The 19,935-nt window shown below is 43.1% G+C and overlaps 1 protein-coding gene across 2 annotated transcripts in view; it reads left to right on the top strand.

Moving 5' to 3' along the window:
• LOC149454738 (putative acyl-CoA dehydrogenase 6) overlaps positions 1–19,935 on the top strand; it is a 147,120-nt gene that overhangs the window by 118,685 nt on the left and 8,500 nt on the right. For both annotated transcript variants that reach the window (XM_089687131.1, XM_089687132.1), the window contains exons 7-9: positions 400–573; positions 15,639–15,800; positions 19,535–19,685. In XM_089687131.1, the coding sequence (XP_089543257.1) occupies positions 400–573; positions 15,639–15,800; positions 19,535–19,685 (487 nt within the window). The remainder of the gene's footprint in view (positions 1–399; positions 574–15,638; positions 15,801–19,534; positions 19,686–19,935) is intronic.

Consider the following 19,935-nt stretch of genomic DNA (forward strand, 5'->3'; position numbering starts at 1 on the left):
CAGGCTGGCAGCGGGATTATATTGACCACTGCAAGAAAGCAAGGGTGACAGACAAAAATCATTTATGCATTTATGTTGGTTGCAACTGAAAAATATGATTTTTTTAGGGGGTGGGAGGGCAGTGATGCCATCAACTGATGTTAAATATCCTATTTTTATTGACTTGGAGTTAGCAATCTCATGGTTCAGCTAAAGGTTAGGCAGATCTCAGGCATGTTTGAGTCTTTATAAAATGTGTAATCTGAGAACATGTAGTTACCCTTTTTAGAGTTTATAAATCATATTGCTAGAGCCAAAGACTAGGTGCATATATAAGTCAATTGTTCATTATAATAGTTTGAATTAATTTTCTTCCTGGAAATCCTCTTTAATCCATATTGCTTTGTATTTTTTTCTTAGGTGTCCATGTTACCAAGAAAATTGACAAAATGGGAATGAAGTCATCAGACACGGCTCAAATATTCTTTGAAGATGTCCGAGTACCCAGTAAAAATTTAATAGGGGAGGAAGGAATGGGATTCATCTATCAGATGTTGCAGTTTCAAGAGGAACGAATGTGGGGAGTTGCAAACGGTAAGTCTCCTTTATTCTGTCAAATGAGTCTCTAGTGCTTTTTTGTTGTGGAAGTACATTTATATGCATTTTATGAAAGTTTATTTATTGTTATGGTAGACTAATCTGGTTTACAATGCATTTTATTTAAAATGGTTGTAAACCTCAGACATGAAAAATTTACAAAGTATATCCCTCCATAGTGTGTACTTGTCTCAATTAAGAGAACTAAGTGACATTTCTGCCTCCTGCTTCGATAATCTGCTATCAGTATCTATAACTTCTAACAAGTTTTCCCGACACCAAGAGAAAATGGTGACAGGGGAGGGAGCTCCAGCAGATTGACAGCCTCAGCTCTGTTCCTGTGAGCTGTTTGGAGAGGAGTGTGTCTCTTCCCTCCAATCAGCTGTCAGAGCTCTCTTCACTGAGCTCTGTAGTGTGTAATTTCTGCTCTTCGCCCCCTTTTTTTCTGAAATCTCAGACAAACTGTATAAATTCAGCCCTTTGAACAGATGTAGAGAAGAGAAGACCGCAGATATACAGGTACAACGTATGTAAGAGGATTTGTTTCATCTGTGTAGCACCTCAGGCCAGTTGCTTACCTGGGTATATATATAGGGTTTACGACCACTTTAATGTTTTGAAGGTTTTTCATCTACTTTTTACTATTTCTGTAAAAATCTTTTTTTTTTCACAAACACATATTTAAATTAGGACTGTTACCAGGCTACAGACATTCATTTATTTTCATATTTTTAAAACAAGCTTTCATTAATCCTCATTTATCCCTCATTCATCCTTAAAATTTACAATAGTAGCACTGAAGGCAATTAGATCTGGTCTCAGCACTCTGCTCTCTGCTCTTTCTGTACATTCGCTCTGTATTTGCAATAGAGATTCAAAGGCTGGCAGGCTGTCAACTCACTACTGGGAGGGAAGAGCTGAGCTATGTACAACGTAGAGGAAGTGAACAAAAAAAAAATCTTTCACTGCGAACATTGAGGAAGGGTTACTCTACAGTGGTTGCTGCTACAAGGTCAATGAGGACTTGTTGTAAAGCACAAATTAATTTTTGTTTAAAATGGCTAAATACATGCCAGATGCATTAAAGCAAAAGGCGTGCAAAGGCTTACAGTTTGTCTTCTTTAGAAAGCAGCCACAGCCTGAGTAGAAAAGCCTTCGCCTACCAGCATGCTGTAGAGAAGGACCCTAATTTCTTTGTAGAAATAATGGTCTCTCTGCAGACCTATAATTACAATCAGCAAAGAATTGTGTTCCTCCCTACTGATTGGAGAGCTGTGTCTGACTTAATAGGGGTCATGTATGTGCTCTGCAGTGAAGCCACTGCTTATACAAAGCATAATAGGTTTGCTGAAAAGTAAGTTGAGCATAAACTATTTAATTTCTCTATCTCTGATTTAAAGTGTTGGTTCACCCCCCCCCCCCCCCCCGGTCCTGTTGTACTTACCTCTGGGGAAGCTGAGTGGTCTGTGCCCACACAGCCTGTCCAGCAGTCCAGGGATTTTAAATTCCCGCTCTTCTCCTTCTTCTCTGTGCAGCACTTCTGAGACAGGCCAGAGCAATTCTGATTGGTCAGCGCATGCACTTTTTCTGTCCTGGAAGTGCTGCACAGAGAAGAAAGAGAAGAATGGGAAATTCAAATGTGTGGACTGCTTAACTAGCTGTGTGAGCACTGACAGATCAGCATCACCGGAGGTAAGTACAGCAAGGACCAGGGAGTGGGGAGGGTGTACGGTTTTAGTTCACCTTTTTATTTTTTCTGAATGGTGAACTGACTGTCAGGGACCACCGCGACGCATGAGTCTGCACATGTGTAGGTGTCCAACAAGACATGCAGGCAGGCGGGCAATAGGACCCAGGTGCGCCTGTCACCTATGACGGCGCTGGGCAGGCACTAGGACCCAGGCGCACCTGTCAGCGCTGGGCGGGCTACTTAAACCAGCCCTGCACAGACACAAGTTGCCTGATGGTCTTCTCCCTGTTCCTGTGTTCCTGCTCTTCTTGTATGCTGATTGCCTTGTTGCTGACCCTGCCTGGACCTGATACCGCTGTCTTCTCCTGCCCTGACCTTTGGCTCGCCCTGACCATCCTCTGCCTGCTCCTTTTGTCTGACCTGCTGTTACCGAACCCGGCTTGTGACCCGATTACTCTTTGTCTACCGATCTGTACCGTCTGCCTCGCTGTTACCTACCCGGCTTGCCTGACCACGTCACACCTCTTCACATCTGGCTCCTACCCGTTACACGCCATTGGCTGTTGCCTTTACCACAGTTGGTGTCACTCAGGGGTCATGACCTGGTCCTGGTCTGCTTCAAGTCCATCCTCACCATCAGGGGCTCTGGTGAACCAGCAGACCTGGGCTTAGACTCCGTGCCCTGGGGGACTCCGGCCAGTGGGCCACTAGAGGTCGCCATCAGTGTTCGTGACACTTTAAACTTTGTATTAAATTAGCCGTAAACCCTTCCATATACCCAAGTGACTGGCCTCATTTGATACACATAGATAAAACAAATCCTCCTACATAAGTTGTACCTGTTTATCTGCAGTATTCCCTTCTCTATATCCGTTCAAAGTGCTGAATTTTTTTTAAGCTTGTCTGAGAGATCAGGAAAAAGAAGGTTGGGAAGCTGAAGTTACACTCCGCAGAGATTAGTTAGGAAAGCTCTGAGAGTTGATTGGAGGGAAAAGACCCCCCCCAACACACGCAGCTCATAGGAACAGATCTGAGGTTGTCAATCTGCTGGAGCTCCCTTCCCTGTCACCATTTTTTTTTTTTGGTTTCAGGAGTGACTCATGCTGATAACAGAGGAATGAAGCAGCAGACAGAAATGACACTTAGTGTTTATAATTGAGACAAATACACACTATAGAAGGATATGCTTTGTTCATATTTCATGTCAAAGGTTTACAACAACTTTAACAAGAAGGTAGGAGTCACTTCAGCTGTGTGTTTACATTTAGGTTTGAGCTATTGAGATCTGTCTACAGATTTTTTCAACAACATTAATAAGGATAGACTAAACTGAACCTAAAGCTCTGTCTGCTTAGTGAAAGTATGAATACAAAATATATGTAATATTTTATGTTTTTGTGACCAAAAAAATCTAATCTAACTTTGGCTTATTTATTCCTAGATTGTAAGCTCCTACGAGCCGGGCCCTCTGTTTCCTCTTGTATCAGATTGTATTGTAACTGTCATGTCTACCTTCATTTTGTAAAGCGCTGAGCAAACTGTTGGTGCTATATAAATCCTGTATTAAAATAATAATAATAATTCTTTATACTTAACCATAAAATCAGGTTCAAGGAAGAAAAAATGAACATAAATCGGAGCTGGGCACCACAATTCTTGCTAATGAGGGTATTAGAAAGGATCTTGTGGTATCTGCTTTTAGACAAGACTTTTTAAAAGTTTAAAAAGAACAGGTTCACTTTATTATTATTTTTATATCTTCCTATTAACATCATCACATCTTATTTTTAAATAGCGAAAGGGAATCAGTAAGCCACTTCCAGTCCCAGGTGGACTATAAATAGGGCTTTAGTGTTACGAGGAATGACGTTGGTGATTGAGCTGTCAGCGGCCAGGGAATATCTGGCTGATTAAGTAGGAAAAATTCAAAATATAGCAGGCGTAAAGGCCACAGAACGTCAGAGACCGAGCCGGCTATTACACCACGTCCTGTGAGAACCTTGTCTCATGTTTGTTTTATCCCCCCCCCCCCCCATTTATGATGATACAGACATACAGTTCAGTTCTTACTGGAGGTGGCACAGTTCACACATTCCCGAATTTTGTGTTCCCTAGGACAGGGACACAGACAGACTCGCCCACGGATGACTGTTACTTATTTGTTGAATTGCTAGACATTACCGGATCATGAACAGGCACACATTTGATGAACCCTGTAACTTTGTATCTTTTAACTCTTCAGGAATTAAAGTGTGTGTTATAGCCATTTTTTTTTGTTTTGGATAGAGTAGGGAGTGGTTAAAGTGATGCCAAACAATGTTCTTCAAAAATAATCTGCATGCCATGCAGTGCATGTTAGTTATAGCATACCTCTCAAGATGGGAATGAGGGACACCTATTAGCAAAAGTATTTAGTTATAAGACACACACCCTGCCTCCCCCCCCCCCCCCCCCCCCATTAGAGGAGAATTGTACAAAAAATAATTGAATAAACCCACAAGTGTTTTTTTTTTTTACCATTTCTAGACCGTTATACTGGCTTTTGGAGTTTACAAATGCAGCAATTTAGAAATTGGATGAAAGGCGTAGCGCTGTAAAACAATTTTTGATAGATCGTTTATTTTATATACAACTACATAGATCAGACCAAAATGAGGGACAAATGAGGAAGAAAGAGGGACAGAGGCAATTTGCTCTGAATTGTGGTACAGTCCCTCGAAATCAGGGTCAGTTGGAAGCTATGGTTATGGTCGTGTGTACTGCTCTATGCTCACTACAAATCCCATAGTCCATCTCGAGCAAGAAAGGGTGGCTATGTTCACACATATAGTGGGACCAAGGGAAATGAATGTAGACACCTTCAAAAAGGAAGTCAGATTACGGCAGCAAAAAAAAAGATATTTGGAAGATGCTGAAAGCAAGAGGATATACTTTTTTGAGTTCAGAATACATTTTGGAATATAATAATGTTTAATCCAGAGTTTAGTATCATTTTAACAACCCTGCATTTTTTTTTTTTTTGCTATCTGGGCACCATTGGGGAAATTTCCCCCAGTCATGCATCCCTAGAGGCTTCAAGGCAATTTAGAACACAGTGTGCAGCACCATCACAGGGCTGGATGAAAGAAACTAGAAGGGACGGCCAGCTCCCGATGACATCAGTAAAGGTGATGGCCTGCTTAAAACTGCACATAGAAATAAATGCACAGATGAAAAACAAAATTGAGCAGTTATTCCTGCCAAATAATTTGTGTTTCAGTCCATCCAGTCCTAGATCTGCCACACAGTAGTCTGGCATGACAGGTGACCTGATTTTTCACTGCAACAATTAAGTAACACATTCAGGTCTTGTTCCTCCCTAGCTTGTGACTGGACAGTAAAAGGAGAAGCAGCTGACTGATGAGCTCATCTCCCTGTAACTTCTTCTTTCTTTTTTTTTGTAATTAACTTTTTATTGATTTTCAAACATATTACAACAAGCAGTCGCAAACGTAAAATAAAAGAAGAGAGGGAAAGCCGAAAAACAAGCTCATCGATGAGAGGTGCATAAGTACATACAATGTCGATACAGAACACTGAAATGGCAATCAATCACAAACAATCTGAGCAGACAAATCTGTGTTATTGGTGTCCCATGGATCCAAACTGCCTCAAACGCAGGGACAGTGGCAGAGTGTAAAGCAGTTAAGTACTCCTTCTTCCTAATCTCTGCTATGACCTTCATCAGTTCTGGTAACGTGGGGGATATAGAAGAGAGCCAAAGCATGGGAATGATTTTCCTGGCTGCCGTTAAAATGTGGGTGGAAAGTTTCTGTGCACATTTAGAGAGACCCGAAAAAGGTAGACCCAGCAGAAAGTAAATGGGTTCAAAAGGAACAGGAGCCTGCAAAAGTAACCGCAATAGGGTAAGGGCCTCCCTCCAAAAGGGCGCAAAGGACCGGCAATCCCATTAAATTTGGAAAAGAGTGCCAGTTTCTATTCCACAATGCCAGCAAACAGAAGAAACATTTGGGTTACATGCATGGAGAAACTCAGGAGTCCTTTACCAAAACATCAGGATATTATAAGTATTTTCTTTATACACTACACAAAAAGAAGATTTAGAGGCGGCCTCCTAAATCCTATTCCACTGATCCTAGCCAATATCGCATTGAAGGAAACTGGACCATTTACGCATATAAAGGCGAGTATCAATAGAAAAAGAGCAGGCTTCTAAAAGCAATTTATACGTAGCAGATATTATGCCCCGTTGGTATGTGCCTTGGATGCAGATATGCTCAAAAGGGGTAGGTTTCTCAAGAGTCAGCGAAGCGGTATTAGAGGCAAAAAAATGGCATACCTGTAGATAAACAAAACACTGATGGGGTGGCATACGAGCAGCTTTTTGAATGTCAGGGAAGGATTGTTTTCTCTTTCCTTTTATCGGCATGTTCTCTGTTGGTATATGACCATTGCAGGATAGCTGACTGGCTCCTTTTGCTGTGTCTCCTTCCCCAGTTTGAGTTCTGCTGTACAGGGGACTGTAAGAGACTGAAATCCTCCAGGTGCTTAACCACTTGAACCCCAGTACAGTTCTGACATTCCTCACACATTATACATATATATATATTTATTTTTTTTTTAAACAGAGGCCTGGTTTTTCAAACCCAATTTTTTTAGAAAAAATATATTTTAATGCACAAACACACAATATAATGCTCAAATCTTTGGTAAAATATAAAAGATGATATTAAGCTAAGTAAATAGATACCTAACATGTCACGCTTTAAAATTGTGCACACTCATGGAATGGCAACAAATGATGGTACTTAAAAAATCTCCTTAGGCAATTCTTTAAACGCCTTTACAGGTCACCAATTTAGAGTAACACAGGAGTTGTGGTGCTAGAATTATTGCTCTCACTATAACATTTGTGGTGATATCCCACGTGTGGTGCGAACACCTACATATGTGTTCACTTTTGCACGCCAGCACAGGGGGTACTTTTTTAAATTTTATTCAGTTGTTTTTTTTATTCGTACAATCTGTTATTTTTAAATCACGGTTATGGCTATCGCAAGGGATGAACAACATCCCCTGTGATAGCTGGAGCAGTGAAAGGTCCTCCTTTTGGAGAGATCTGAGGTCTACTAGACCCAATATCTCTCCTCTGCCCTTCAAAGCATCAGATGAAACCGAGATCCATTTGATCTGTTGCTTTCACAGGCCAGTAATGGTCTGTTTACATTAGACCGAGACCGGAAGGGAGAAAATACTCATCGCTTCCAGTTTTTTCAGACCATAGAGATGATCCGGATATTCCAGTCCTCGGTCATCTCTATGATCAGCGGGCTTCAGTCCTGGGCTCCCCAGTGGAACAGGGGAGCTCGGGAAGGTGGCGGGAGGGAACTACCCCCTTCTATTGCATGTAAAAGTGATACAGCGTCTAATTAGCTGCTCAGATCTCTTTTAATTTTTTCAGCATCCCTGGCTCAAAAAAAAAATGGCTTTATGGCTGCAGCTGCCTCGGTATAACCACTCATACCCAATGTCATATAGCTATGTCATTGGCCGGCACATGGTTAAACTGCTTGCATTAAAAAAAAAGACAAAACACACATTTAATGGTATATTATTGAACACAGTCTGGAGTTCAGCTTTAGAGGAATGTGACTATTTTTAGCTCTGTTGTTGACCAGATATTTTCACCCACAGAACTGCCTCTCACTGGATGTTTTGCACATTCTCTGCAGACTTTAGAGATGCTAATGTGTGAAAATCCCCAGAGGTCAGCAGTTTCTGCCACAACAATCATTTCACAATAAAGGTTACTTAGATCACACAAGTTTTCTATTGTAATACTTGTTAAAGCAACAACTCAATTTCTTGACCAGGTCTGCATATTTCATGTATTGAGTTGCAGCTTAAATTGATAATCGTGCTCAAATGTACTAAAAGTCCACAAAGGTGCAAAAAGTGCTTCCAGAAATCAGCCACTAATCCAACAGAGCCGGAGGGAGAAACACCTCAGAAATCTGGTAATAAGCTGTTAGGCTTTCTAATGGAAAGCCAGCAGCGCTTTAGGGGTTAACCTCACAAAGGTCTGTGGTATATGATATGGCAGTGCTCTGACCCTCCGTTCTGCTCCAACTTCACTTTCAGGCTATAGGAACGTATAAAATATAAAAACTCATAGTGCAGTATATCCTTATACAAAATAATTATTTAAGATGAAAATATTGCACTGACATTCAGTTAAAAGTAGGCAGGCATCATCGGTCTCAAAGCTGCAGCAATCACAATGTTGATAATGCATTCCTTCTGACCGACAGCAGCTAAGCGTGGTGACGTCACGTTAGGTACCATCACCACTCTTAGCGGCCACCAGCTGGAAGGAATGCATTATCGACATGTATGCCCCTATTGCCTGAAAGTGAAGTTGGAGCTGAACCAAGGGTCTGAGCACTGTCATTTCATCTACCATGGACCTGTTGGGGGTTAACCCCTAAAGCGCTGCTGGCTTTTCATTAGTTTGAAAGCCTAACAGCTTCTTATGAGCTCTAACTCACTGTTATCACCGGATTTCTGAGGTGTTTCTTCCTCCAGCTCTGTTGGATTAGTTGGTGTTTTTCCCTCTGATTTCTGAAAGCATTTTTTGCAGCTTTGTGGACTTTTAGTACATTTGAGCAGTATCAGTTGATGTTGGACTTTGATTACCACTTTTCTGTTCATTTGTATTAATTATTGATTTGATCAGGACTGCACTATTTGAGTTCCTTGGATCTGTTAACCTTTGTCAGCAGCTTTTTATTTATCATACACTTTTTTAATCTTAGAACAGAAATGCACATGTTTATATTGAGTTGCAGATGCCTGTTTATCAAATAATGCTGACCATTCACAGAAAACGTGGCCCCTGTGGGAAGGAATCCAAAGAAACACTGGTGGCGCTTCATTAACATCCAATGTGAAGTAGCTTTATTGTTCTGAACAAACATGAAGCCCTACCTGGGACCTCCTCTGTCTCTACTGACGTGTTTCACCCAGAACGTGGGCTTTTTCGTAGAGTAGGAGAAGCACTGGGGTCTATGAAGACCCAAAGTACTTACATCTGGAGCAGCCACAAAGTGATTTGCAGGACATAGAAGTAATCCTGCACAACAGGGATTTGCTTCTGAGGGAAAAGAAGGTTTTGCTTCTGTATTCCTGGTAAGGCAACTGTTAAGCTTTAAATAAATTAGGCTTAGTCCCCTTTAGCAGCAATATTGGTGCCTTGCTGTTTTTCTACTTTAGCCTTGGGAATTTAGCTTTACATTGTTAAAGTTGAACCTCAGGCAAACAGATAAATATCGTGCATAATGGAACCAAATAGATATGAACAGTCTTCGGTAAGCCATAGATGGTTCTTTCCTGCAGCAAAGGAAAATTGCTCAATTCCACCATCAACACAGTCAGTGTTGGTGGAGGAATCCCTTCCACGGAGCTATTGTATTCTCCCAGTGGGGAGCCTTCCCTGCTGGCAAAACACAGTGATTATTGCTAGTGGCTATAGCCACCAGCAGTGCTCGCATGTAAAAAAAATCCGTCAGGCTGGTTGTACTGAAGTCAATCAATGGATCAACTTCTGTACAACCATCCTGCCCATTGATTGTACAAATCTTGGCTGGTCTTTGCTGAACCAGCGGATTTTCGATTCATCTATGGCTTGCTTAACTTGCCAAAGGTAAAGTCTGAGTGTGTGCTGACAGTCTTGTGATCCAGATACCTCTTCCTGACAGCACACCCCTTAGACCTCTCTGCTGACTACATTGCAGTAGAGCAATAGAGGCCAGTCTAGGACTGGACAATGAAGCAGCAGAATTCTGATGAGACCATCACACTGTTCCTCCCCCCTCGTATCAGGAAGCTTTAAATGTGGTATGTGGTCAGCGCTGTACAATTCACTAGACACAGACTGGTTGACAGTGCTAACCCTCCCTCTCCTAGTCTGAGTGCTGCTGTGTAAAGAGCATATGGGAGGATGAAAGTAGAGCTTAAATGAAATACTTGAAATTTATGATGGTGAATCCATAAGTGGATTAAATGGTGTTTTTTTCATGGACATTTTGTGTGAACTTGGGCCCTGATTTGGCAACATGGTTACGTGGTTGTAGGGGTCTAGAAGGGTAGTTGGGCTCTGGTCTGAGCAACCACTCTAGGAGAATGCCAGTCCAGCCCGAGACTTATTCAGAGGCCAGAGCCTGGGTAATAACCCCCCCTAGCACCCAATCCCACCAGTCAGGCCTGGGTGTCATCCTTCAGTCTGATCGAACCCATGTCTGTAACATTAGGGAGTTGATCTACTAAAACCCGAGAGCACAAAATCTGGTGCATCTCTTCATAGAAACCAATCGGCTTCCACGTTTTAATGCCAAAGCTTAATTGAACAAGCTGAAGTTAGAAGCTGATTGATTTCTGTGCAGAGCTGCACCAGATTTTGCACTCTCCAGTTTTAGTAAATCAACCCCCTAAACATCAATCATTGGGATCTAGCTCCCCCTAGCCAAACTAGGAGGGTGCTACAGTAGTATAATGACATTTGGAAGGATTTGTTGGTACAACTTAAAGAGCAATTTCAGTCCCCTTTTTAGTAGCTCCACCCACACACTACCATTATGGCGAGTGCACAAATATGCCAAAGGGTTTTACTTGGCCTTCGGGTCCTGACAGAGCCCTTTGGCTTTTTACACATGCACAAAGACTGCAAAGTTTCAAGTCTTCCATAATAGCCATGTTTGCAAATGTACTGGGGAAACCCATGTGTGCAGCAGGACTCAGCTGGACCCGAAGTCCTGTGGCACATCTGCACACACAAAGAATCCGTGGTGGGGGCAGGTTGACATGAACCTCATCCTCTCCTAGGCTAGAAATACTTAAGTGCTGCACAAAAATCTCTGAAATAATAAAATGTGCGTTTTTTAAAATGTACTGTATATCTGTATAATTGTGATAGAGGGATGGGGGACCTTCAACAATTGCTGGAAGATGGTAATGGTGAGGAAGAAGCAGGTTGTTTGTTACCAGAGGGACTTGATCCTGGTCATAGGTGAGTAATTCAGCACTTGTATTTTTAGCGTTTGGTAGCTAGTAGCAAGTCTTTAGCACTTTATTAGAAATCCAGCATTGTCTAGTGACAATGAGTATTCTTGCTGGCTATATGCACCACTATAGATAGATGTGCCTAATTAAATGGCTGAGCTGAGCACCGAGGTGGAGCTTCTCCAATCTCTGCTGCACCACACAGTTGGTGAGTTACCTTTAGAATGTATACAATTCCATCCCACAGCACCTCCCTCTGATCAGTTCTTGTGAGTCTTCTACACTGTTAGTCGCCCAATTGCACCCAGGGCCGCTTTAGAACCCTGAATGGTCTAAAACTTTTTAAAACTGTGGGCAGCACAGTGGCTAAATGGTTAGCACTTCCACCTGGCAGTACTAGGGTCGTTGGTTCGAATCCTAACCACAGCACCACCTGCCTGGAGTTTGCATGTTCTCCCTGGGCCTGCATGGGTTTCCTCCCACACTCCGGTTTCTCACTCCGGTTTCCTCTCACACTCCAAAGACATGCTGGTAGGTGATTTGGATCCTGTCTAAATTGGCCCTAGTATGTGTATGTATGAATGTGAGTTAGGGACCTTAGATTGTACGGCCCTTGAGGGTTAGGGACTGATGTGAATGTACAATATATATGTAAAGCACTATGTAAATTGACAGCACTATATTAGTACCTGAAATAAATAAATAAAACCAACCTTTAAGCTAAACTCTGGGGAGAATTCAAAACTACCCTTACAGTGGGGCTACCCATACTGCAAGGGTTAATGGCCCTTTTTTGTCTTGGGTACCTTAGAATGCTGTTTTACTTACTTGATCCCTTGCTGCTACTGGCTTACTCCTCCCTGAGCAATCCATCCTCCTCAGGCCACTTCTCTTCGGTGCTCCATAGGACCGACGCTGAAAATTGCAGCAAACCCTCTAAAAATGGGACTTTTAAAACTTTACAAAAGTGGAAGGGCAAGCTACTTTTGTAAAGTTTGAATGAGAAATGGTGCTATTTGTATAATTTACAACTGCTGACCACTCAACATGTGATTTTATTGGTTTTGTATAATAAAGATTTCTATTGGCTTTATATACATATGTATACAATTTGTGCTTTTAAAAGTTTAGAGGGTTTGCTTCAATTTTCAGTAAAGTTAGGGATGATGGCACTGTCCAACACCACGCCAGGCCCCTTTTCATAGGTCAGACACAGAGATCATCACATAAAAAGCGGGTCCAGCAGTCCTGCATGTAGGCAGATGCAGTCTGCTTTCTCCACTGTAGGTGGCGCCTAACCAGAGTGGTATTACAGCCTGGAGAGGAAGTCAGGAGAAATTCGATAATATTTGCACCAAGTATTGTGCCCCCTCATCAGATACGCAGTATATTACCATCGTATTGTAAGACTCTCTGCAAATGTTTTGGTTGTGTGTCAGAAAAACATCCACACATTCAGATAAATGAATGGCTCATTTTCCTGACATGTTTATTGATACAAGCAGAGACAGTGATGAAAGTCAGTCCACCATTATCTTCCGGGACAATCTGTGCTACAAGTCATTTTTATTTTTACAAACTACAGACTTCCATAATCTTTTCCTTTTGCGCCAGACAACGGAAAATAATGTATTTTGCAGTATTACAAACATTTGAAATGGCCCACTAACAGTTACCTAAACTGACCCCAGACTAGCACATACAATATTCTCTGCTTTAAAAGATACGTTCTCCATTGGGAACATGTTACATAATCCAGATTCTGCAACCCTTTCCCACTGTCTGCCCTCCAGACAGAAGGGTGACAGAAGCATGGGGAGTAGATTGTACTAGCTGTCACGCGGCCGCGTCATTCATTCATAGTGTTCTGTGAATGAATGAACTACAAGTCCCAACAGCCTTAGCAGCTGTCAGCTTGTAGTTCTCAATGAACTACCATGGCGCTGTGGAGTGGTAGTTCATTGAATCTTCCTGTCAGTATATCTGCTTGTCCGTACATCCTGTACGGGCAAGCAGATATACTGACAGATCTGCAGAAGATCTGCATTGCACCAGTGATCTGCTGGTGCAATGCTTTGCAGACTCCTGCAACCAAAAATAATAAATGCACATTTTTTTACCTACAAAAGAAAAACGTGCATTTATTATTTTTGGTTAAAAGGTAAACTTATCCTTTAATTCCCATCCCTGTTCCTGGACACCTAGGAGTTGGAGGTGTCCTCACCCAGATTTGTGTGTCCTAGCTCCTCCTGTTACAGTCTACATGATGTATGTTGCACCCTCATCTCATAGGATGTTAGGTAAATTTAGTTCTTGGTAATCAAGGGAGCAGAGATTGTTTGTTTTGGCTTGTTCGGGGTCTTACAGGCTGAGAGTTGATTGCTTTCCCCTACCTCTGAAAGAAGGCTTAGAGCAGGAGACTCAAAACAGCCAGCCTGAATATTTATCAGGTTCCAGCCAATCCCTGGAGAGTAGTGTCCAGTAGGGGGCTGGAATGGAGATAAATAGTCTGAGACACTGGAGATTGGGGTTCCTTCTCCCCAGGGGGGTTCCAGAAACAGAGGCGCTGCTGCTGTTAGGAAGCCCATGGACTACATCTGCTCTAGAGGCATCAGCAGTGCCAGAACTGAGGGCCTGAAATTACAAGGAATCATGTCCTGAGAAGCGCTGTCTCACTCACTGGACCATGTCTGAAAGAAGCTGGAAGGTGGCAGCTGTCCTGCGGACTTGTGAGTAGTGACCTTAGACTGATCCCTGTGACTAGGTAGTGTATTTGCGGCTACACTGGGTGTGCATTGGCACAAGGTAATCAGATGCCAAAAAGACATGCTGCACGGTCTTCAACTGTGAGGCCTTAGACTGGCCAACATTCAGTTAATTTGAGAAGATTGTCCTCCAACTACTAGGTGTAAAGTGTTTTGGAGTATCCCAATGAGTATCCCATGGCAAAGTTCCCCTCCCCTGTTCTTCAAGCAATAAACCTTAAAAAGACATCCCCTAGACCAGGGGTGTCGAGCTCAAATTCTCCGCGGGCTACATCATCATTATGGTTGTCCTCGAAGTGCTGGTTGTATCTGTAGGACTATATAAAAGTATGCTCTCTTTATCATATTAAACGATTGGCTCTGCATTCAATTATTGCTGGTTTTAGTAATAACTTAAGACTTAAGCTGTGAAGGGCAATTGCAGACCAGCAAGGAGCCCACTCACACTCCCGTAGCAGATGATGCAAGTCTGAAAAGGGTCACACGCCGCTGGTATCATCCATAAGAAGCTTTACTGGAGACTGCTGAGACAGAAGATGGTTCTGCCATGGTGTACTGTGTGAGGAGTCTCCAATAAAGTTTCTTGTGGATGATAAGACCGTTGTGCGACCCTCCTTTCCAACTGGCATAGTATTGTATTCTTTTCATAATAAATATAAACCAGTGTCCAGAGCACCCCCCCCCCCCCCTTACATCAGGTGTCAAGAGCCCCCTACCCTCCCTTACCTTGTGCTGCTGCCAGGAAGAAGGGGGGGCAGAGCTAGGAAGCAGAAAATGCAGGTTCTGGAGGGGGACCAGAGGAGGGCTGCCAGAGTCTGCTGAATGCAGAGACCAGAGGAAACAGAGATGAGGTGGTGCTGTGGCTGCACAGAGAGGCGCAGGATCTGTAGGAGGAATTATGTTTTCCTCTCTACTGCTAAGATGGATGGGTGGGGGGGTTAGACAGAGAAGAGCCTCTCCACAGCTGCATGAAGAAGTGCAGGATCTGGCGGAGGAGTTCTGTTCTCCTCTCTGCTCCTGACTGAGACAAGATGGGGGCAGAGATGAGAGGGGTGCCGCAGCTGTAAGAGAAGTGCAAGGGGCACATGAAATTGCCAGACGGGCCGGATTCAGCCCGCAGGCCTTGTGTTTGACACATGTGCCCTAGACAGTTTATTCGAGCCAGAGCAAATAGACTGTTGCTTGTGGGGACAAGCAGCCACTGTACTTTTGAGGAAGAACCAGTTAATATCAGCAGCCCCTACAGAGGTAGTACTACATGACAATACATTAAAAAATCCAGCAGGGTTGATGGGAGCCCCTTCTACTAGTTGCAGAAGGTGTGCAGACCCAGGAACTCAGCATAGGGATGGTGAGTGCCCCTCATAATGGACACAGCAGGGGTGCAGACCCAGAAACTCAGAACAGCATTTTCTAGAAATTAAATAATCTATTTCTAGTGGACTGACCCTGTAATGATAAAGCAGCATCATTTTATTATTTTTTTTTTGCATGTGGAAAGTCAATTTTTATTTAATTTATAACAATTCATGTTTTCTGTATATTATCAGTTCTCACACCCATGGAAAGCATCATCCAAGAAACGATTGACTTCACCAGGCAGAGGAAAATCTTCAACCAGCCTCTGCTCAACAACCAGATTGTCCACTACAAGTTGGCTGAGCTGAGCACCGAGGTGGAGCTTCTCCGGTCTCTGCTGCACCGCACAGTTGGTGAGTTTGTGTCAAAAGAGTTACCTTCAGATTTTATACAACTCCAGCCCTTTGCACCTCCACCTGATCAGTTCTTGTGGATCTTCTGCACTATGTTGGTTGCCCAGTTGCACCCGGGACTGCTTTAGAACCTTGATTGGTCTAAAACTTTTTTAAACCAACCTTAAAGTGAAACTCAAAACTATCATTGCAGTGGGGCTCCCCATACAAGTGTTAAATGTTCATTTTTGTCTTGGGTACCTTAAAATGATGTTTAACTTGCTTTATACCTCGCTACTACTGGCGTCCTCCTCCCCGAGCAACCCATCCCCTAAGGACGCTTCTCTTAGGAGTTCCATAGGTCAGAAACTGAGATCATCACATACAGTGCAGGTCTGGCAGTCCTGAATGTAGGCAAGTGCAGTCTGCTTTCTCCACTGTAGGTGGTGCCCTACCAGAGCAGTATCACAGCCTGGAGAGGAAGTCAGGAGATACTCGGTTTCTCTATGGTTTCTGGGTTCCTAGAGATAGCATTGCGGTTGGCTACGCTGCATCCAAGTGACCTCTGACAGCCATCTTTAGGTCAGCAGTGTCTTTATATGTCCCTGCCCCTAGGTTTTGGCGCACATTTTGAAAAATGGTTAGAATAGGAAAAGAGCATTCACCTGTCAGGGGAAGTGAGGTTATGGATTCACAATTCTATACTGTAGCCTCCCGTTTGGGACCAGACCGGCCAGGCCACATTCCGCCCTCTGAAGACAGATGCTGTCGATGCATCTCTGCCAATAACTGAACTGTGAGTTTTACGCTTTCTCTCGCTGGGGTTGTTTGTAGTTGGCATTTTCTGCAGTACAAGTTCTAGTTTATCTGCAACTCAACTCTGTGTCTTTACTGCCGCCACACCATTCTGCACCAACCCACATGCATTGACATATCAGCCTGGATGTCACATCACTTCCTGAAAATCAATCTATCCAAAACCAAACTCATAATACTTCCTCCCCTCTGTGCCCCTTTCCCTGACTTCTCTGTCAAAATCAATGGCTCAACCATCAACCCGTCCCCGCATGCCAGGGTGCTAGGTGTAATCCAGAATTCGGAACTATCCTTTCGGCCCCATATCCAATCACTGTCCAGAGCTTGCCGCCTCAACTTCCGTAACATCTCCGAGATAAACCCCTTCCTACCCAATGATATCACAAAGCTTCTAACTCACTCGCTGGTCATCTGCCTTGACTACTGCAACTCCCTCCTCACTGGCTTACCTTTACATAGGTTATCCCCCCTCTAATCCATCATGAATGCTGCTGCCATAGTCATCCACCTTACCAGCCATTCAGTCTCTGCTGCCCCTCTCTGCCGATCCCTCCATTGGTTTCCACTCAGCAGATGATTTAAATTCAAGATACTAACAATAGCTTATAAAGTCATCCACAACTCAGCTTCCAGTTACATCACTAACCTGGTCTCAAAATATCAACCAAATCGCTCTCTTTGTTGCTCCCAAGACCTCCTGCACTTTAGCTCCCTTGTCACCTCCTCACATGCTCACTTCCAGGACTTCTCCAGAGCTGCTCCCGTCCTCTGGAACTCCCTTCCCAATGTGTCCGACTATCTCCTACTCTATCCACTTTTAAACGATCCCTAAAAACGCATCTCTTCAGAGAGGCCTATCCTGCCCCTACTTAGCAACTGTACATGTATTTTCTTCATCAGCCCATCCCCCACAGTTATTACCTTTTGTATTGATAGACCCTCCCTCTTAGATTGTAAGCTCTGACGAGCAAGGCCTCCTGATCCCTCCTGTATTCATCTGTATTGTAATTGTACTGTCTGCCTTATGTTATAAAGCGCTATGTAAGCTGTTGGCGCTCTATAAATCCTGTATAATAATAATAAATAATAATATTGGTAAGTGAGGATACCAAGGGCCCGCCCACAACCCGCAACGTTGGGAAGAGGAGAATGCTGGGTGCCTGGAGTGTGAGGGATAAGATAGGTGAAGCTGCTTTTTTTTTACTCTACACAGAAACAATGCAATGGAAGCCCCATTGCAAGGGTTATTTTTAATTTTCCCGAGAGTTCACCTTTAAATAGCCTTACTATGTACTATTACTAAGGCCGGCCATATATGGGTCGATTTTCGAACGATTTTTGGCCTGCAATATGGGTGTATATTTTTACTTTCTTATGGTCACTGAGAGTATATGAAGAGTCGGGGAGGAGAAAACAGATTTCAGAGCACATTGAGTATTGAAATGCAATCAACAAGATATGCAGGGTAAGCTGCATTCCTGCAGATGAAGGGATCAATCACGTGGATTTATTTTGCACACTGGTGGTGGATGAAGTATGGTCACATTCAGAGCTGGATGTTACTTATAGCAAAGGAGAGTGAATGCACATTTTCACCCTATGAGGGTAAGAGCATTTAGTGGGACTAGTGGTGGCCACTGTTTTCATAGTGTGTATAACTTTGCACGGGTGCATTATGTAGTACACTTTATGTAAGAATTACTGCACTCAGAGGCGTCCCGAGGCAGGTGCGGGGGGTGCGGTCTGCACCGGGTGACACCGACTGCACGGGGTGACAAAAAGGTAAGTTGTAAAGCAAAAAGGTAAGTTGAAAACCAAGCCGACGATCCCCGCAGGATGGATCCGATCCATCCTGCGGGGATCGTCGGCTTTCTTTACAACTTACCTTTTCTTGGAGCGGGTCCGGTGTCACCCTGTATAGATTGCATGCCGTCGATCCTGCGGGTATTGTCGGCATACAACCTATACGGGGTGACACCGGACCCGCTCCAAGAAAATGTAAGTTGTAAAGAAAGCCGACGATCCCCGCAGGATGCATCAGATCTGCGGATTGAGCATAATGGATCGGAGTCTGATCCATTATGCTCAATCCGCAGATCCGATCCATTCTGCGGGGATCGTCGGAGGGGGTGTCACCAAGTGTTACCATACCGGGTGACACCAACCCTAGGGACGCCTCTGACTACACTTTATTTTTTGTTTTGGAGATTGGAAGCAGTCGATTAGAAGATCAAAGGAGAGAGTGAGATCATATGATATACAAAGCTTTTTTACTAAGGAGATTCTGGTGAGAATATATGAAGATCTGTGAAGGATAGTTGTGCGCAGTTTTGTATACAAGACTTTTATACCTGGGGGGGGTTGGACTGTCAGCTGCACACTGTTGGATTTTGTAGCACTTATTATAATTCCAAATAATTAATTTACACATATTGGGATTTTTTTTGTAGCAAAGACATGTAGCAGAATACATGTTGGCCAAAATTTATGACAAAATTAAATTTTTTAAATTTTTTTACTGTATATCTTTTATAGCAAAAAGTCAAAAATATCGTTTTTTTTTCAAAATTGTCAGTTTTTTTTGTTTATAGTACAAAAAATATAAAATGCAGAGGTGATCAAATACCACCAAAAAAAGCTCTATTTGTGGAAACAAAATGACATAAATTTCATTTATGTAAAGCGTTGCATGACTACGAATTGTCAGCAACGTCATATCACAAAAAAATGGCCTGGTCAGGAAGGGGGGTAAATCCTCTAAAGGGCAAGTGGTTAATAACAGATGGGGAAATGTGCATTAACGTGCATGCAAAAACACGGCTTTTTCACATGTTTTTGATTCTGAAAACTCCTGTAGCTCAAAAAACGTGCATGAGGTGAATGGGTTGTGTGATTTGTGATGACTTTTCTCATCTGACCTGTTATTTGTTTGTCCTCAGCATTGTATATCGACGGGAATGACGTCACCAAATTTGCATCTATGGCCAAGCTAAAGGCTGGACGCCTAGCAAGAGAGCTAAGTGACAGCTGCCTACAGTTCTGGGGGGGAATGGGCTTCACCAATGAGGTGTCTGTAAGCAGGTTTTATCGGTAAGTCAGACGTTACTAAGTCTCTATCTTTGTCCTGTTTGTGTTTAAAGCTGAACTCCGGGATAAGCAGATATTGTGTAAATACATTGGTCATGTGTGTCCTTTTTTGAATCTTGGCGTGCTTTGTGCATTTCTTCATGATCTGTGCAGTAATCCAGTGTGAGGCTTTACCATCCAGGAACTTCCTGTAATAAAGACCGGTCACTGCTGCTCTCTCCTCTTCTGCAGGGTGACTGGTCTTGTCTCCGCC

The sequence above is a fragment of the Staurois parvus genome, unplaced genomic scaffold, assembly GCF_062004578.1.
Source record: "Staurois parvus isolate SC_StPar_1 unplaced genomic scaffold, SC_StPar_1.0 ptg000418l, whole genome shotgun sequence".
Lineage (NCBI taxonomy): Eukaryota > Metazoa > Chordata > Amphibia > Anura > Ranidae > Staurois > Staurois parvus.